The sequence below is a fragment of the Syngnathoides biaculeatus genome, chromosome 12, assembly GCF_019802595.1.
Source record: "Syngnathoides biaculeatus isolate LvHL_M chromosome 12, ASM1980259v1, whole genome shotgun sequence".
Classification (NCBI taxonomy): domain Eukaryota; kingdom Metazoa; phylum Chordata; class Actinopteri; order Syngnathiformes; family Syngnathidae; genus Syngnathoides; species Syngnathoides biaculeatus.
This window is the reverse complement of record NC_084651.1, coordinates 2,901,345-2,921,839: the sequence shown is the minus strand read 5'-3', so window position 1 is coordinate 2,921,839 and position 20,495 is coordinate 2,901,345. Positions and strand designations below refer to the sequence as shown.

General features: G+C 44.8%; 1 protein-coding gene across 1 annotated transcript; it reads left to right on the top strand.

The window, feature by feature from the left end:
* The first annotated feature begins 2,893 nt into the window (after nt 1–2,893).
* wnt8b (wingless-type MMTV integration site family, member 8b) lies at nt 2,894–15,832 on the top strand. The gene is made up of 7 exons (XM_061837714.1): nt 2,894–3,058; nt 3,199–3,336; nt 6,201–6,234; nt 8,160–8,298; nt 10,526–10,651; nt 12,166–12,308; nt 14,330–15,832. The coding sequence occupies exons 1-7, from the start codon at nt 2,976–2,978 to the stop codon at nt 14,909–14,911; spliced, it is 1,245 nt and encodes a 414-aa protein (XP_061693698.1). The 5' UTR covers nt 2,894–2,975; the 3' UTR covers nt 14,912–15,832.
* Nucleotides 15,833–20,495: the final 4,663 nt, after the last annotated feature.

Here is a 20,495-nt window from a genome sequence, read left to right as displayed (position 1 = left end):
CATAGTTATGCTTCCCCTCAGAGGAGCATTATGGAAATATGAACTATTGTGTGCACAATTGTGTCACTATTTGGCTTTGCCGGTAACATCGCTGGTGCTACCAGTCGTGTCCAGCAAACTCCCGCCCATGACTACTGTCGATCCATCCATTTTCTTTGCCGCTCATCCTCACAAGGGTTGCAGGAAGTGCCGGAGCCTATCCCAGCTGTCAACGTGCAGGAGGCGGGGTACACCCTGAACTGGTCGCCAGCCAACCGCACGGCACACGGAGACAATGTTGCATGTCTTTGGGATGTGGGAGGAAACCGGAGTGGCCACCCGGAGAAAACCCACCCAGGCACGGGTGAGAACATGCAAACTCCGCACAGGCGGGGCCGGGATCGAACCCGGGTCCTCAGAACTGTGAGGCAAACGCTTTACCGGCTGATCCCCACCGTGCCACCCGAAGAAAATTGTATATTTAAATTTCACTTTCATTTTGTCAACCAGAAGTCTAATATCTTAACGCGAACATGAGTTAGCAGACTTCAAGCAACTGCTACTTCAACACACATGGAGCAGCAACCCATGTAAACAGGCCATGTAATGTAAATGGATTTTTTCCTAGTTTACAGCAGCTCCGTCCTGTTGCAGTAATAGAAAATCAGTTTTTCTATCTGTTGTTTCTGGGCATGCACTTTTTCTTTTTCTTTTTATTTCGTGGGCACATCTTGTAACGCGCTAATTAAGCGAGCGTCCCGCATGCAACCTCGCGATTGTCATCGGGTCACTCGCGTCAGTCGCACGCACAAGCCAATGGCGACGTGGTAACCACGTGCGTCACTATCGCGCTGCGCATTTTTCAGATAGCATTCTTTTTTTTTTTTCTTGTCATGGACATTCCTCGTTTGTTTGACAGTCGGTTGCCGTGTTTTGTTTTGTTCATTTGTCACCCCCGGACGTCACGGCAGCGGCGAGCTCAACGATTTCCAACGTGATCTTGGATCAGATAGTGAGCGAGCGAGTGAGTGAACGGCAGGAGAAAATGGATGAGAGGCAAAAAGGAGCAAGAGTCACTGATGGCGTCGTGGTACGCACGCCTGCCTTTAGCGGGGGGCAGCGTGGGATCGATTCCCGGATGGTGTCGATATCGCCCCCGCGACTGACTGGCGACCAGTTCAGGGTGTAGGCCGCCTTTCGCCCGAAGCCATCTGGGATCGGCTCCAGATTTCCCGCAACCCTTGTGAGGATAAGCGTATTGGATAATGACATTGACATGAGAAAGGAGCTGCTGTGCTGTAGCGCCCTCTGCTGGACAGTCATGGCCACGCCCCATTGTGCGAGGATGAGGACGGATGGAAGCATTTATTACATCATTATATCATTCCATACAGGAGTCAGATAATCATCACCGTCATAAAAAAGTCAACTCTTTAGCATCATTATAATAAGAAATGTGTAATAAATGGTGCTTGTAAAAAAAAAAAATCTACAGCATATAATAATAAAAAAAGATGGACACTGAAGTAAATGACCTTCAATGAATTACTGCTACGACTACTAAATATACAAACAAATGTAATCATAATGATCATGGGAATAATAATCGATTATTTCAATCACAAAAATGGTGATGACGTTTAGGCACTTTAAAGATGACGAGTCCAGTCTTTAGTCAAGTAAATAAATGAATGTTGAAAATATTACTTTCATAGTTACATGCAAGCGTATTTGTCTTCAATGTTTATTGTTAAAACAATTCCTGTGGTTATTGAAAATAAACATCTGAATCCAATCTGTGCATTTCGCAGTATAGTTTTTTACCGAATGCTGTTTATGATATTTTAGAATCTCCTATAATTCAGATGTCGACTGCCAAATGAAGACGTTATTTTCCCCTGATTAGTATTTTGATGCCAGAAGCGTTCATTCCTGGAGTGTACCTAAGAATATGACCACATTCTGACGGCTGCATTTCATTGTCATAAATGCCATTCATCATTCATTCATTTCATTTCATTCGTTCATTCATTCATTCATTCATGACGTCTCGAATGCATGAAAACGCGCGCGCGCACACACACACACACACACACACATGCGTATAAATCCTCCGTTCTGAGCCTTCCTCTCCGAATCTTAATCCAAAAACATCCCATGAAAGTTTCTCGCCCTAATCCGAATTTGCACACAAGGAGGTGAGCGGGACCCGCACGGCCGCGCTGCACGCCGGGATTTATTTGGGCCCAGCGACCGGATTTGAGATGCAAATGTCGCCGTCGGCGGGGGATCAACCTTCCTCTCCGACCGACACTGGCCCGCTATACGACGCATCCACGTCATTCTTTTTCTTTTTCTTACTTTGCTTTACTCTAAATCAATCACGTAGCTAAACATTTTAGTTCATTTCATTCATGATATAGCTACTTTTTAATGAAATAAAGAATACCAGCGTTAACAAATGAACGTGACTGCGGAATCACAAACATTTTCATTCTGCATTAATTCAGGCACTGGTCAGAAAACGAGGCAGGGATTTGAACCCCCGCCCTCGCAACTGTGAGGCAGATACTCTCACAAGTAAAAAAGTCAAGTAAAAAAATAATAATACAAAACATTTTAAGTATTAAAAATGTCAATAATTGGAAATCCTTTTTGCATGAAATCATACAAAAACTTCGAAATATGAAAAAAAAAACCCCACCCTTTATGTTTTTAAATAAATAAAGTTGAAGTCGCTCCACAGTAGCGTGCCGTAACAGTAACTTTTGTCATGAACAATTCATTCGCACCAACGAAGAAAAACAACAATTTGGCCATCTCCGCTCCTTTGGCGTAATGACGTCACAAGGCTTTGATTCTCAAAACCATTTGTCGTCTTTCTCAAAGAGACATTCTGTTTCTTAATCCCCCCCCCCCCCGACCATCCCTTTGGATGACTCTCTTTGTTTTTGTTTTGTTTTCCGTTGCACTTTTTCCCTTTTTCGTCGTGCACGATGAAGCTTAATTGGGATTGGCTGCGAGGGAGGGGAAGAAGAAAAAAGAACAAAGAAGAAGAAGAAGAAGAAGAAGAAAGGAGGTGTGTGTGTGTGGCGGGCGGGGGTGGGGGGGACAATCTTGAATTAAGCAGATAATCTCTTGTTGGGGACGAGAGGGGCTCCATTTCAGAGCGCCCCCCTCCTCAGGCTCCTCTTCATCTTCGTCCTCCTCCTCCTTCAGGTCCGCTTTCGCACGATCCGATCTTGGGTCGCCGTCAGTCTCCGGGACGGGCTCACCTGGCAGCATGTTCGCGCACTGGGAGCTTTGCGTCTACGTGTTGGTGGTGCTGCAGGCCCAGCTCAGGTCCTGCTGCTGCTGGTGAGTCCTTCGCGCTCCTTGCGCAAATGCTGCCGTGAACAGAAAAACGAAAGAAAGAAAGAAAGAAAAAGAAAATGCAGTTTGCGTTTCTTTGATTTCATTTTTTTTTTTTTTTTTTGGTGACATTTCAATATTTCGCTGTTGACCATGACAAGTGAAAACCAGTCTCATAAATTCTAAATCTAAATATTCCCATTCATAGCAATTCATTGCTTTGCAGAAAAGGAAAAATGGTCAAACTAAAATTGTTTTTCTTTGGAGGGGGGCATTTTTTTTTTATACACATCTTGATTCCATGCATTGTGAGCGCAATATGATATGTATTCCATGATTAAATAAGGACATTTAAAATGTATTTAAAATCATGTTGTTGCACAGTAAGTCAGTAAGCATATAAATACGGATGTAAAATCTTATTGATAGAGGATTTGCCAGCGATGGAGCACAAAATGTATTTCACACAGTTATGCAGAAATATTGAACAGTCAAAGAGAAACAAAATATAGGAATGAATACAAAAAATAAAGTAAAATGAATCAAATAAAATCTAATCTGTAGCTAATCCCAATTGATATGTAACTTTTGGCAGTAATAATTAGAAAACACGTGTTGTAGCTCTGAAATATTGCATACTTGTAGTTTTGAATTGCTTTCCTCCGCAATTCAAGAATGCAACAAAAAAAAAAAAGAATACCTCGTTAATATCATTATTGAGTACCTTTTAAAAATGTTCTCTAGAACAAATGTATTATTATTGTTAGAACTGCAATATTTGAAATATCTCTACAAGTGTACTGCATAGAAAATATGACTATGATGATGATGATGAATGATGGAAACCACCATTTATTTAGAGGTATTTTTTTTCCATACTTCTTCTTGATTTTTGGGGAATTGTTATTTTTATTTTATTTATTATTTAGGTTTTTTGGTTTCAATTTTTTGAGGGTTTTCGTCAGTGAATTTGGCTCCACTTAATTTTTCATCTTCTTTTAAAAGGCAGAGTTTCTTATATTTAGAATATACTATCGTATGTTTTAATATCTAAAAAAGTTGTTTTTCTCTCATTGTCTTGCATGATCTCAGACTAAAATTTTCCCGTTTTAGGTCAATTAGGATTAGCAAAATTATTTCTGTTTGCTAAGGCTTTATTATTTGTTTATTTATTATTTTTTTTTGGGGGTGGGGGTGTAAACTTTTGATCTTTAAAGTTCCAAGTTTGCATAAATTTCATGAGTATCGGTACCGCTCACTGGCTTGGGTCAAAACGTTTTGGTTCTCCATCCACGAGCCGCTCGCAATAGTTGGCAGGAATTTTCTCCACTGCCTCGTGTCAGAACCGAACCAAGTTTGTGCTTTCCCTTCTCGGTTGTGCTCATGAATTTTCCGTCGGATTGAGGTCAGGACTTTGTGACGCCCATCAGGAACAGCGACTTTTGCCGTCTTTAAGTTCTGCGCAGCTGCCAAACGATGCGTCGTTCGTTTGGAAGACATTTTGCGTCAACGCTTGAACTTTCTGTCTGATGTCACTTCAATGTTGTAAAGGATAATAACATATTAATAGTAATAATAACATAGTATTCATGTTCTTTCCTCGTGATGCTGTTAATTTATGATTACATGTAAATGTTAGTTTCCACAGCACATTCCATAATTCAATTTTTTTTTCTTCGTTTGTGTCTGCATGATTGTATCATACTGCCCCCCGCTGGCCGACGACAGATCATAGAACGATTCTCGCGCGCATCTATTTTATTTTCGATCTCCATGAAAAATGACAAAACAATTTTACTCGGTCGCTTACAGTAGTGGGAGAAAATGATGTAGAAGTCTTCTTTGTTTTTGTGTCTGCATGATTGTATCATACTGCCCCCCGCTGGCCGACGACAGATCATAGAACGATTCTCGCGCGCATCTATTTTATTTTCGATCTCCATGAAAAATTACAAAACAATTTTACTCGGTCGCTTACAGTAGTGGGAGAAAATGAAGTAGGATTCTTCTTTGTTTTTGTGTCTGCATGATTGTATCATACTGCCCCCTGCTGGCTGAGGACAGATCATAAAACGATTGTCCCGCGCATCTATTTTATTTTTAATCTCCATGAAAAATGACAAAACAATTTTACTCGGTGGCTTACAGTAGTGGGAGAAAATGAAGTAGGATTCTTCTTTGTTTTTGTGTCTGCATGATTGTATCATACTGCCCCCTGCTGGCTGACGACAGATCATAAAACGATTGTCCCGCGCATCTATTTTATTTTTAATCTCCATGAAAAATGACAAAACAATTTTACTCGGTCGCTTACCGTAGTGGGAGACAATGAAGCAGGAATCTTCTTCGTTTTTGTGTCAGTTTGACTGCCGCCGGCCAGGGCGGGAGCGCACCAGAAGGAGCAGCGCAACGAATTGAAGTGAAACAAAAAAAATCACGACGGGCGTTCATCACATCCTATTGAATTATGTCCTCACTTTAATCCTTTTATCAAAATGTAATCTATCAGAACGCTATTTTCCTGATGAAAAGCACATTACCAAATTTCAATTTTTTGCGGGGCACGAGTCGCAATCCGCTTATTAACACGCCAAAGTTGCTGTTTTTTTTTAAAAAAAAAAAAAATAAATTGTGATATATAAAAATTATCTAGCCGTGCGTCAACTTCAAAATGATTTCTCACAGCCCCCCCGCCTCCAATTCATTCCCTGACGGATGCAACTTGTCACTGAGTTGCAAAGACAGCGTCGGCGAGTATGATGGGATATTTCGGTCCACATGCGCGACAGTTTCCCATGCGCTAATGAGCGGAATGTGTTATGGACGCTGAGCCTCCGCCCGAGTTGAATAAGCCGTCTCCCCTTTTCCAGGTCAGTGAATAATTTCTTGATGACCGGGCCCAAGGTAAGACAACTTCCTTTTGATCTCTCTGCTTCCCGTCCACGCAGAAACCCCCCGTACCTGTGTGGCGTTCTTGCACAAATATTCTTCCTCGCTGTTTTCCTTCTTGCATGCGTACACTTGACCTTTCTGAGCCTTTTTTTTTTTGTGTGTGTTTGTGAAAGTGTGTGAATGTGTGAAGAAGCAATGGCGGCGATCGCTTTGGTGGGTGGTCATCATTAGCGAGACCCCGGGCCCCGCCATGTGTGTGTGTGTGTGTGTGTGTGTGAGGTGCTGCACTCCACCTCAGTTTAAAAAAAAAAAAAAAAAAAGTCCACTTGAGACATATTAGCCGTCCATCATTGACGCGTTCGCCATTTGTTGTCACGTCGCGTCGCGATTCGGGAAGTTAGCGATACCCGTGCAGAGAAGAAGGGAAGTCGAACTTTCATCTGGGGTATTTTACAATTAACATACATCTGCTAACGGGATGAAAACGGAACATTGAGATAAAATGCGTTATACCGGGGGTGTCAAACGTACGGCCCGTGGGCCTCTGGTCTACGATATTGGAGCGTCATCTTTATGGGACAGAGAATGTCGGGAAAATTATTGCATTTTTGTTAGACATTGCTTATAATCTATTGGGGGGTACTGTTGACAGGGGGAGTGAAAATAAATGACAATAATGGAGTTGCACAAGTGTGCACACCCTGTTTTTGCCACCAATTACGGCCCGCTCCAAAATCCATCCATTTTCTTTGCCGCCTATCCTCATAAGGGTCACGGGGAGCACTGGAGCCGATCCCAGCTGTCAATGGTACACCCTGAACTGGTCGCCAACCAATCGCAGGGCACATGGTGACAAACAGCCGCATTCACAATCACACTTCCGAGTGTCTGATTAATGTTGCGTGTTCTTTGGGATGTGGGAGGAAACCGTAGTGCCCGGAGGAAACACAAACGCAGGCACGGGGAGAACATGCAAACTCCACGCAGGTGGGGCCGGGATCGAACCCGGGTCCTCAGAACTGCGAGGCCTGGACGTCACACTTCATTCAAGAGGCCGCTAACCTGTCTCAATAGCTGCTGCTATTTTGCTTCGCAACCAACTCCAAGTGGACTCGGCAGCAAACTTTTGAATATCTCCGAGGATCTGTGAACTGAAAAAACATACTACGACTGTTTTATTCGGATGACGAAAGATGGGAAATGGAATATTTCATACTTGCATTATTTGCATCATCAAATCGAACACAAAGAATGAAGCCATTTGTCGTACTTTTTACTTCAATGCAATGGACATTGGGCTGCTCCTTCTGATTTGCACACCGTGACCACGTGGGAGAGTATAATCCATCCATCTTCTTAGCCGCTTATCCTCACAAGGGTCAGGGGAAGTGCTGGAGCCAACCCAGGTATGAACGGGCAAGAGGCAGGGTACACCCCGATCTGGTTCCCAGTCAGTCACAGGGCACGTATCAATACCATCAATGAGTGGGAATCGATCCCACGTTGCCCACAGCAAAGTCACGCGTGTGTACCACTACACCATCAGTGACTTGGCGTGTAATGCATCCATCTATTTTCCAGCAGTGCTGGAGCCTTTCCCAGCTAACTTTGAACAAAGTATGATTTATCAATATGTACACGACTTACATACTGTACATGAAAACAATTCAGTCAGTAAGATGCAGTAATATTCTTTGCAGAAGATAAAGAACGCTTACCAGCGAGTATTGTTTGATCATCTGTCGCAGTACATGATGTGTCCAGTTTTTGTCCGCAAGTCAAAGCAAAAAAAAAAAAAAACCCCAAAACAAACCGCCAGGTTTGGCATCTTAGCCAAACTGGCAAGTCACTTCGTTGGCTCGTATCGCAACGCAGCGCAGCGCGCGTTCCAGCTCTCGTGTGGGATCCCCTCTGAGCACGCCGTGCGCCCCCTGCAGGCGTACCTGATCTACTCCAGCAGCGTGGCGGCGGGCGCCCAGAGCGGCATCGAGGAGTGCAAGTTCCAGTTTGCGTGGGACCGCTGGAACTGCCCCGAGAGGGCGTTGCAGCTTTCCACGCACAACGGCCTGCGCAGCGGTGAGTGACCTGCCGGCCGTCGGGCGCGCGAGTACAACTACTAGGCGGCCCCGGGAAGATACTTTGTCTTAGTCGTAGTATTTTGTGTTTTTTTTCCCCCCTATGAGTAGTGTCGCTTTTGCCCCGCTAATAAGACTTGAAGCTAGATAGAAATATTATCAAGTAAGATGCTAGTACCCTAATTTCCGGCCTCTAAGCCGCAACTTTTTTCACACGCTTTCAACCCTGCGGAAAAGGTAAGAGTGCGACCGGTGGAATATATGCGCCGAGGAAGTGACTTTTACCGGTCCGGCCCTGTTAGTACGACAGCGCTAGCGTTGAACTCTCTGTGTAGCGTCTTTTTTTGGAAATGTCTCGTGTTTCAATGTGGGCACTTGTGGCTTTTACACAGCTGCGGCTTGTGTATGTAACAAGGCTTGTCGTCCGGAAAATACGCTTCCGTAATTTCCGGCCTATAAGCAGCGGCTTTTTTCATACGCTTTCAACCCTACCGTTTATACGGTGATGCGGCTAAGTTGTGCATTATTTCTAACGGCCGCAAGGGGCCACTCGAGCGGAAAAGGTAAGAGTGAGACCGGTGGAATATATGTGCCGGGGAAGTGACTTTTACCGGTCCCGACCTGTTAGCGCTGCGCTAGCGTTAAACTCTGTGTGTACCGTCTTTCTTTGTAAATATCTCGTGTTGCAATGTGGGCACTTGCGGCTTATACACAGGTGCGGCTTATGTATGTACCAAATGGTATTTCCTTTACAAGTGTACTGGGTGAGGCTTATAACCTGGCGCGCTCTGGAGGCCGGGAATTGCGGTAGTTCAATTTTTGCGCTAATATTGGAAATTTGTAAGACACAGTTGTTCTACAAGCGCGCTGAACGATCTTAATCGTGAGGACAAAGAGCACAACTCGTACAAGTAACGATATTGAATAATCGCTCAAGTAACTTTCTGTAGCCGCCAATATTGCCAGTCTGGGACTGTTGCGGTCGCGCGTGCCAAAACAAACACGCTAAGCCAACACAGCCAGCGCTTGAGGACGCGTCGCAGCGAGCCAGTTGGCAGCGGCGAGGAGGCCCGGACAAAACAACTCGGCGGACATTTTTGGTGGTCCGGCGGGGAGCCGCGGCGCCGAAAAATGCTGCCTCGCTGGGCCGAGTTAGGAACGGCAAAAAGGCGTTACAGAACTTCCTACTTCAACAACATGTTTATTATTGGGGTTGTTGTTTGCAGTGATATGGAATTTTTTTTTTTCACCTCACTTTTAAAATATACAAAATATGTATATAATTTTTAGAAATATAGTCATAAAAATAATACTACTCAAAGAAATGCACACTATTGCAGTACGTTATTTTTCCAAACGGAATTACGATTGTCTGAATGTTTTTATCTTTTTTAATTAAAAATATGAAAAAATAATTACCTCTAATGTAAAAGATATTACATAATATTCTTGCTAAGTCCTGACTGATGAACCGAACAGCTGATTAAATTGTTCTATATTAATGCCTTGTTTTTTTTTTTTAGACATATTAGCACATCATGACGTTGGACAATGACAAACTAATATTTAAAAAAAATATATTTTTTTTTTAGCAATTTGTTTTTTCCCTCTTGCAAAGGTGTAAAATCAAAAAGTATTGTAAAACAATCAAATATTTTAATCAATATCTTTATTGTTGTAAGACTCAAGGGACCAAAATGTCATAATTTTATTATATGTATAAAATTAACTGGCTAATTAGCGGGTTATCAGAATTTTATTCTGCCAAATATTTGAATTGACATCGGCCTCAAAAATTCATATTGATTGCGCCCTAATTTTGGTTACGTTACAGTTCGGCACATCAGATTTTTTTTAAAAGATTGATTTTAATTTGTGTTTTATTAGTGAATATACATTTTAATATCCTGGTATCAGTATTTTGAAACATCGAATATAAGAAACACAAACGATGCAGTATTTTACAAATAGTACACATTTGGTGTACCTAATGAAGTGTCTGCCAAAAAGCATATTTTCAGGTTATTGTAATAAACTACAGCCTCGTACAACAATACAACATAATACAGCTATGTTCTGTTTTTCTTTCAATTATTAGTCTTATTATTATTACTTTCCACTCTACTTATATCTTTAATGTGCTTACATTTGGGAAAGGAGGGCCGCGCTCGCTAAAATGTATGCCTCCGCGCTACTAGTGACGATGTTGACGTGAGTCTCTCTGCCAGCGAACCGGGAAACGGCGTTCGTGCACGCCATCAGCTCAGCGGGGGTCATGTACACGCTGACCAGGAACTGCAGTCTGGGGGACTTCGACAACTGCGGCTGCGACGACAGCCGGAACGGACAACGAGGTAAGCGACGTCCTATTTCTCATCACCTTTGCTGAACCAGTGGTGCCACCGAATGGGTGAAATTACTTTTACTACCACTAGTGATACTAGATCCCTCCGTCCGTCCACCATCCAGTTTCTACCGCCTACCCGAGGTCGGGTTGCTGGGGAAGTAGCGTTAGCGGGGATGCCTTGACTTCCTCCCTCACCCCAGCAACTTCATCCAGCTCTTCCGAAGTCATCCCGGAGACTTTCCCAAACAAGCCAAGACACAGTCTCTCCGGGGTGTCCTGGGTCGGCTCTGGGATCTCCTTCCGGTGGGATGTACTTGAAACACCTCACCGTGGAGGCCTCCAGGGGGACATCGGAATCAGATGCCCCAGCCACCTCATCTGGTTTCTCTCAATGCGGAGGAGCAGCGACTCTCTTCTGAGCCCCTCCTGGATGACCGAGCTTCTTCTCAGCCTCTCTCTAGGGGAGAAAACTCATTTCGGCCGCTTGTATCCGGCCGGGATCTTGTTCTTTTGGTCCCGACCCACAGCTCGTGACCATAGGTGAGAGCAGGAACGTGGATCGACTGGTAAATTGACAGCTTCACCTTTTGACTTAGCTCCTTCTTCACCACAACGGAACGATACAAAGTCCACATCACTGAAGACGCTGCACAAATCCGTCTGTCAATCTCTTGCTCCATTTTTCCCTTACTCGTGAACAAGACTCCAAAGTACTTGGACTCCTTCATCTAGGGCAGGATCTCATCCCTGACCTGTACAAGACACTCCACCCTTTTCTGACTGAAGACCATGGTCTCAGTGTTGGAGTTGCTGGTTCTCTTCCCAGTCGCTTTACACTCTGCTGCCAACCACTCCAGTCTGAGTTGCAGTTCACGGTTTAATGAAGCCAATAGAACCACATCATCTACAAAAAGCAGAGATGAAATACTAAGGCCACCAAACCGGACCCACACTATACCTTGACTGCGTCCAGAAATTCTTTCCATAAAAGTTATGAACAAAGGGAAAGCTTGGCAGAGTCCAACCTTAAACGGAAACGAGTCTGACGTACTGCTGGACCAAATCCTGACACCAGTCTTACAGGGACTGAACCCCAAACTCCTGAAGCACCACCCACAGGACTCCCCGAGGGACATGGTCAAACGCCTTCTCCAAGTCCACAAAACACGTGTAGACCGGTTGAACGCCGACGCAACCTCGATAATCCTGGTCCACTATTTCATGGCCAGGACGAAAACCACACTGCTCCTCCTGAATGTGAGATTTGACTTCTTGATGGACCCTCCTCTTCAGCACACCTGAAAAGACCTGTAGTTGTCAGTACCATGTCGGCTATGCAGAAGATGTGGCACCTGTAAAGCTGGACAATCAATTTAACAGGGAAAGAACATACAATATTTATATCACTTGGTCAATTTTTGGTTGTCGTTTAATTGGACGGGGGCAGTGTCGATCTCTAATAAGCATAGCGTAGACTGCGATCTTGATATTTGATCCTAATCACCGACGTTTACCTTGCAGGCGGTCACGGTTGGTTGTGGGGAGGCTGCAGCGACAACGTGGGCTTCGGCGAGGCCATCGCCAAACAGTTTGTCGACGCTTTGGAGACCGGCCAGGACGCCCGAGCGGCCATGAATCTGCACAACAATGAAGCGGGCAGAAAGGTACCGTTTGGGCTTGAATTCAAGAAAAAAAAAAAGCAAAATAAACGATACTGATGTCTATCAGTCTGGAAACAATGACAAAGCCAGTTCCAAAGCTTTAAGACTCCAGTGAACCACGGTGAGAGCCAAATGGAGAAAATGGTTTGTGCCAGCAAGTTAGTGTTTCCAAGGATACCTTTTGTTTTATCGAGATTGTTTTTTTTTTTTTTTAGCCAAGTTCTGTGTTTTTCATTCAAAAATGTCATCCCATCACAGTCACTCCTATTTTAACTCTTGTAATGTCTGTTCGAAGAAATCGACTTTAAAAAATGAAACATTGTAATTTCAGTGCGCTGCATAAAATCGACTTTTTTTTTTTTTTAACTTAAGTGGCCACTAAAAAATATAAAGACCCTCATACGGGCGATGGAGGGTTTGATATTTTTGGGAGCACTTTTTCGGCCTTCCGGCTGATTTCTTCCACGCCCCGCCCCGTCTCCACAAGTGTGCCACCCAAGCGTCCCCTTTCACACGGCTATAAGTGAGGTGCCACTCGTCCCCGATCATAACAGTGTGTTCGCTGTAGCAGAAGGGCCCATTTACCAGCTCTGAATAACAATCCCTCAACTTGAGAATCGCAGGATCGCCGGCGTGCAAGCCTAATTGGAGATCCAGGGGAGCCAGACATTACGCGCCGTTCCCCGTTTTTTTTTAAAATAAGTGTTTAGTTTTATTCTTGCAATAAGGATCCCACATTTATGTAGGTCTTTGTCCGGCTCCGGGGGTAGTCTGAGGGGACCACAGGCGTGCAGCTGAAGTGGTCTTTGTTGACGGTGCCTTTGCGACCCCCCGTCGAGCCCCGGGATCCCCACGGCACCTGGAGCATCATTGTAACAGAAAAAAATGGGCACAGAAAGGGAAGAGAAAAAACCTCTTTTTGGTCTTTTTTCATATCCCCCACTCGACGGGACTCTCCGTCGGGTCTCGTCGCTCTCGGAAAACACGACGATAATGAACGGGCTAAATAAATACACCCGCTTCTTCGAGGCGGGGGCGCTACGGGTACTCGATGTGAAACTTTTGGATTCACAGAAAGAATGCCAAGACGTCCTCTTTTCAAGCGACAGATGTTTTGTGTTGCTCGGAGTCAGGAAGCGTTGAACGACAACAAAAACACAGCCGAGGACCTCGAAAGAGATCACCTTTTTCTTTGACTGTGAGTTCACGCTTCAGTTTTACTCGAGCTTGCCGCGTGGAGAGCGCAATCCTTTCGTTTGCGGAGACCCCGAACGTCCCCTCTGTTTGCTTTGTGTCGGGGTTTGCTACCGCCTTAATGTCGTTATTCCTTCTGCCGCACGCAAAATATTTTCTACGGACCTTTTTTGTAGTGGTTGGACATGGTCATCAGAATTGTCTCTTTTACCTGCTTAATTTGTTCCTTGAACGCAATCTCAACTCAAGTCACCTTTCCCCATTAAATGAATGGACATACCCTTGTCTCTTCCAGGCGAACAGCAACAACAAAAAAAATGTTTTAATGGCTAATATAGCTCTTCAGTACGGCACTAATCTCAGTTTTTTCGTCTCAGATGATAAAGAATGTATGAGTACTATTTTATTGTCTTTCAGCATCTCTTGCTGCACCATTTGTGTTCACATTTCCATTGCTTTAAGGGCTAATTTATAGCACTGATGCTAACATAGCAGACTGAAGGCTGTGTTATGGGCTTAGTTTAAGTATACAACACGTGAATCTCTTTCTCTGACGTTTAGTTGGACAGTAAACATCAGCTGAGCACGGTAAAAGCGGACGTTCTGCCAATGAGTAGAAGAGCATTCTATTGTACTTCCTGTCGCTATATGTCATTAGCATAGATTAATGAAAAAAAGCAATACGGTCACTACTGGATGGGTCAAGTTCCAGATCCCCCTATGGGAAACGAAGTACTACTATATACCATAATTTACTGAGGCATAATCGCTTACAGTTAGGAATCCCTGGTGGGAACTAAATCTCGCCGACCGGTTTATCCCGACTGCAGGCGGTGAAGGGGACCATGCAGAAGACGTGCAAGTGCCACGGGGTGTCGGGAAGCTGTACCACCCAGACCTGCTGGCTGCAGCTGCCCGAGTTCAGGGAGGTGGGCAACTACCTGAAGGAGAAGTACCACAGAGCTCTGAAGGTGGACCTCCTCCGGGGGGCCGGGAACAGCGCGGCCAGCCGGGGGGCCGTGGCCGAGACCTTCAGCTCCATCTCCCGCAAAGAGCTGGTCCACCTGGAAGACTCTCCGGACTACTGCTCGGAGAACCGCACCCTGGGCCTGCCGGGAACCGAGGGCCGCGAGTGCCTGAAGAAGGGCAAGAACTTGAGCAAGTGGGAGAAGCGCAGCTGCAAGAGGTTGTGCGGCGAGTGCGGCCTGGCCGTGGAGGAACGCAAGGCCGAGACGGTGTCCAGCTGCAACTGCAAGTTCCACTGGTGCTGCGCCGTCAAGTGCGAACAGTGCAGGAAGACGGTCACCAAGTTCTTCTGCGTGAAGAGAGGAAGCGCCAGGGGGAGGAACGAGAGCGCGGGAGGACGACGCAAGACCCTAAAGCCCGGCAGAAAGCACCGAGCCTCCTCCTGAATATTTTAGCTCATGATTGTCCAAGAAAATGTGAAGTTGGAAAAAAAAAGACAATCGCAAGACAATTTCCTGAAAATAAGAAAAAAAAAAAACCAAGACGCGTTCAGACTTTTTTCTTAGTACTAAATTGTCCAACTGACCAGGAATTTTCTGAAAACGTTGACGTTTTTGTTCTCGAAATCAAAGTGCATAGTGACAGGGTGAAAATCCGCCTCATGGTTCAGAGGTGGTGGGTTCCAATCCGGGGACCAACCTTCCTCTGTGGAGTTAGCATCTTCTACAGTCCGTGGTTTAACCCGCCTCTCGCCCAAGGTCAGCTGTGTCTCTGTCGAGAGTGTCAGTTTCATCGCATTTAAAGGGAACGAGAGGAGCCGCTTTTATTGGTGGTAACTGAAGTCTCAGCTGCAAACGCTCCCACAGTTCCGCAGCCTGCCCACTTATAGATCCTGCGCTGCTCTGTTAAATGACCAACACCGATCCTACTCGCCGTTTAGTCCTCCGAGTCCACTAGGATAGGCTCCGGCTCCAGAGTGACAATGAACGCGAGACAAAATATGGTCCAAAGAAGAACAGAAACCGAAATCTACAGTAAGTTTGTAAACACACAAAATGCAAAACCGCAACTCTTGTGGTGGGAATAAACGGAACAACTTCGAGGACCACGTTAAGTGAAGACGCTTTCTTTCAAAAACAAATCGCTACAAACTTTCAGTTGAATCGCCCGTGTCGAAAATTAGCCGTCCGGGTCATGGCAGTCCATTTGAACTGGATCCCAACCGTGATGTATTTAAATGTACTGTATATAAGATAAAGCACTTTGTACTGTACATTGTTAATTTATTGCACCGCCTTGCCTTAGTTGTGTCGTCATTAGTTTAGTTTTGTTTTCTATTCAGCTGTGATGTAAGAATAATAAATCCTTCCTGGTATCAATTTGCCTCACCTCTTGACTGTCGTCGCGGAGTAAACACCGCGCGGCGCCTCGCATTGTTCCCGCAGTGGCCGTCCGGGTCGTCAAAGCGGGGTGAAAGAAAAGAAAAGCCTTCACCTTCTCTCCGCCGTGCCTTTCTCAATTTCGCCCCCGCGACAAATCCCTCCCGTCCCCTCCCTCGTCGCGCTAATCCTCAAAAGAACGCCCGAGTTTCTTTACTGTTTTAATACTGGTTTAATTAACTTTGTCCAGACGGAGTAGTATAGCCCGGAGGGGGGAGCTTGAAGGAGGGCATGAGGCAAGTCGGCCTTATAAAAATCAATTTTGTATGCTAATCTCCTTTTTCACGCCGCGCCTCCTCAGCGGAGCGTCGGAGGCGGGGGGAAGAAATGTTGGGAAAACTTGCGCGGGGCTTCCTGCGGCTGTTTTATCCCGAGCGGCCCACCTATTTGGCTCCTTTCACTCCTCCAGGGCCTGCCATTGCTCGATTTAACAATGCGCGCGGAGCTAATCAGCTCTCTCGGAAATGCGCCGCTGTCCAGGAAGGTAATCCCCCTTCTTCGGGCCCTCTCAATGGCCCGTCGCCGCCTAAAGGACTTTGGGAAAAGGCTTTACACAGATTCACACTGTTCCCTCTAAAGAAGTTAGTTCAAGTATTGTGCCCCAACAAGTGGCTTTTATAAACACATGCTCGGCGAGCTAGCGGAAGAAGTGCCAAGGCCCGAGCTGGCAGGGGCCAACGCATGGCAGCCGAGGGTCCGGGCCCCTTCAGATGAGAAAGAGGAGATTAGAGGTCCCATTGAGGGTAGAATGGGGGAACGGGGGGAGGGGGGGGGGGCATTCATTTCTGCACCTTCCTCCTTCGGCTCAATAATGTGTCAAGGAAACACCTTGTTGACATCTTATTTAGTGAATCTCGATCATCAAAAGCCCCCACCCTCATACGATGACTCCCCCCCACCCCGCGGAATGAAACGCAGCATTCCAGACATGTTACCCTATGCACGCTGGACCCCCCCCACGATTCTAACGATAAATGCGAAAAAAATCTCGATTGGCGTTTGTAAGCATAGGTTGGATCTGGATGGATCAATATCGTGGCGTTGTGACATTGCGACAATTTTGCACATCCCTGGAGTGACTCTGAAGTTTCGGCTTCATCATTGCGTTAATTACGTACCGGACATGGAGTGCGTTTTTAACATACCTGACCAAAAATTCTGATACCTTCAATTTAGGAAGTGTAATTCAAAAAAAAAAAAAAAAAAAATACAAATACAGACCCGGTGACCCATATATACCAGACCCACCCTTGTACTTTACAGGTAGTCCTCGGGTTAAGACGGTCTTGACCTAAGATTTTTCGACCTTACAACGCCCGTTCCCCCGTCCGCCATTTTATCTGGCTAATGCTTGACCGTGTTTGTGCGCCGGGATTATCTTTGCATTTTTTCGCCCTCCTTTTTCGACATTATCGCCCCAAAGATGAAAGCTTTGTCTTTTAGCAATGCTTCCGCAGCCATCACCACGGAAATGAAGCTCAAGATCATCAAAAGATTGGAGAACGGAGAGAAACCAACACGACCAAGGCTTCAGTCGGTCGACCGTGGTGACAATTATTAAAGGCAAAACCCGTATTTCAGCGCATGTGAAGGGTTCCGTTCCTATGTCGGATACAACGATCGCAAAACAAGGTTCTTTGGTACTTGTCCAGATGGAGAAGATTGACGACCAGGTTCCTTGGCAATAGCTAAGCACAGCCTCCCCTTCTTCTTCTTCTTCTCCATCCACCTCTCAGCAGTCATGCTAAGTATATCATCTTGTTTATTCCAATGTATTTGTTATTTTATACAAAGCATTTTGATGTAAATTCAGACTTTGATGGCGGAATCCGACTTGAGTCGAAATCTGAGTTAAGTCGCGACTGTAGGAACAGATCTCAGTCGTAGACCGAGGACTCCCTGTATATTGAAATGATATGGAGAAACCAAGTAAAAAAAAAAAAATGTTCCACACACTTTAAAAACGCTCCAGGGAAGGCACGCACCTGAGATCAGATTGTCGTTTATCTCGGTGTATTCTTTGACAAGCATTTGCCGCGAGCAGAAGCCTTCTCATACGATGACATTATTCTTGTAATTCATTTTTTTCTCGTTGAATTGGAACTCCTTTAACATTATTTTGTTCCTGATTCGGATGTCAATTGACTTCCCTAAAATTGTCTCCTTGTAATATTCCCGCTTCATTCTTTCTCCCTTTTCTCGGTTTTGTATACAACGCAATCTAAACTAATTTGACAGGTGTGATTTTCAAACTTAACCAAATTCCATCCTGTTCCTGTCCTCTTGAGGTTACTCCCATTTAGCATATATTTATCCTTGAGTGTGGGAAAAAAAAAAAAAAAAAAGCGAAGCAGGACAAACATTTGCCCCCAGCCAGCGGGGCGGCCCGACCTCCGACCGAGACGTCTGAACTTCCACGTTCGTGGGCCGACCCTGCCACGTCCAATCTGCCAGCGCGAGGGAGCGCGAGGTGGCGGGGGAAAGGTGGACGACAGCGAGAAGGAAGGGCCGTATTTCAAGCGCCCTCATTTTTTTTTTGGAAGATAGTCGAAGAAACAAGCCGATACCCTTCTGTAGACTTCTCTCTGTAGAGAAACGCATGCTCAATCGGATTCAGGTCAGGGGATCGGCTCGCCCGTTGTGTAACATTCCACGACTTTGCTGTAACAAACGGCGTTGCGCTTCGGATCATTGTGGAGCTGACATCCAATGATGTTCTGAAGCCTTTGGTGGAATACGAGCGGATAATATTGCCCAAAACATTTCGGATTGCGTCCCGATGCCATTAAATACAAGGGTACCAGTTCCGTTGGCAGCCGTGCCTGGCACTAACACCACAGTACTACACCGATGTGGTTGGTACACGATAACAGCATACCGACTGTTCGCTTTTTAGCAACAGTTCTTCAAAATTGTTCAGATTTCCCATTTTGTTGAGCCCAAATTTTGAAATACTTTGACAAGACAACCCCAATTCGTCATAAATCCCTCAACAATGCATTCAAAATTTTGACAGGGATTCCTTCTTCTTCTAGTTTTCATTTCAAAATGACACAAGGACGGTTAAGTCTTCTTAGGGAGCGAGCAAAATGAGAGGAAAAACAACTTCTAATGCTTGAGAGAATCCCTGAGTAATAGGATTTAAGGCTTAGGGGTTCTGGACCCACAACACCTGGAGGGGCGAGGGTCAATATGAATGTGAGAGAAAGCCAACAGAGATGAGGAGGAGGGAGGACGCACTATCATGTGCTCCCATTACCCCAAAATCTGCGTCAAAAATTCCTCGAATACCTGTCTGAGCAAGTTTCTGGAAGAGTTGAAATTGAAAAGAAGAAAAGACAATAGCGGCGGATTATCAATCGGTATTGAGATCGCAGCTCCTACAGGGGAATTGGGGAAGGGGACTCACCGGGGTGCTCAATATCTCTGCTTATCCACACAAGAATGGGGAAGAAGAGCATCACAAGAGCGCGATGAATGCAGAACAGGTGCGGAATCAAAACAAACGAGGCACGAATGCGTCTGCTTGTCTCACTTTGGGGACTCCGGTGGAAACATTCTTTGACCAACTCCTTCAGCTCAACAGTGACATGGCAATTGCACATCAGCCAGAGGAAGGGATGCAGTACTGTGTACGCCGTCTTTTGTCACACGCTTTCGACCCCGCGGTTTATGCGGTGACGCGGCTAATTTGTGCATTTTCCCCCCCTAACGGCTGCAAGGGGGCACTCGAGCGGAAAAGGTAAGAGTAAGACCGTTGGAATATATGTGCCGAGAAAGTGACTTTTACCGGTCCAGGCCTGTTGTTGTTGTTTTTTTTTTTAACCGGCCCTGTTAGCATGGTGCTAGCGTTAGCATTAAACTCTCTGTTTACCCTCTTTCTTTGTAAATATCTTGCTTCAATGTGCGCTTTGTAGGCCAGGAATTACAGTACATATTTGGTGACTGTACTAAAGTACATATTTCAGGTATCTGCACCTTACTGGAGTATAGAGGTGCAACAATTCATTGATTAATTACCAACCAAACAATTATCCAATGAATCAATAACTGTTTTCATAATGATTTTGTTATTTACCTCTGTACTGTACGTTATTTCTTTAAACTTACTTCAGTAAAAGAGTTGAATGAGTATTTATGCTTTTACCAGGAGTCCATTTTAACCTGAATACATGCAGTTCTATTCATAAAATACAGAGCGTGGTACTTTTGCCACCTCTGGCAACAAATTTGTAAAATAATGTGTGCCCTCAACACATAAAATACATTAAAATTAAAGTATTAAAGTATATGTTGTTTGGTGGTGAAGTATTTTTTTCGTAATGTAAAAAATGTCACCTGATTTCAGAAAGGTACACTTCATGTACTCGTACCTAGTTTGTTAAAAGTAGATGCGACACTACCCTCTAGCGTCCAAAGACATATTACGAATACACATTTTTCATTCTATATTTAAAAACGAAAAAACACAAATTTTACACTTGCAACTCCTTTCTATCCAAATTCATTGAGAATGTTTCTTTACATTTCTCAATATGAAAAATTATTCAAATTTAGCAATATCCCATCTTGCAATTATTCTGTTTTCTCC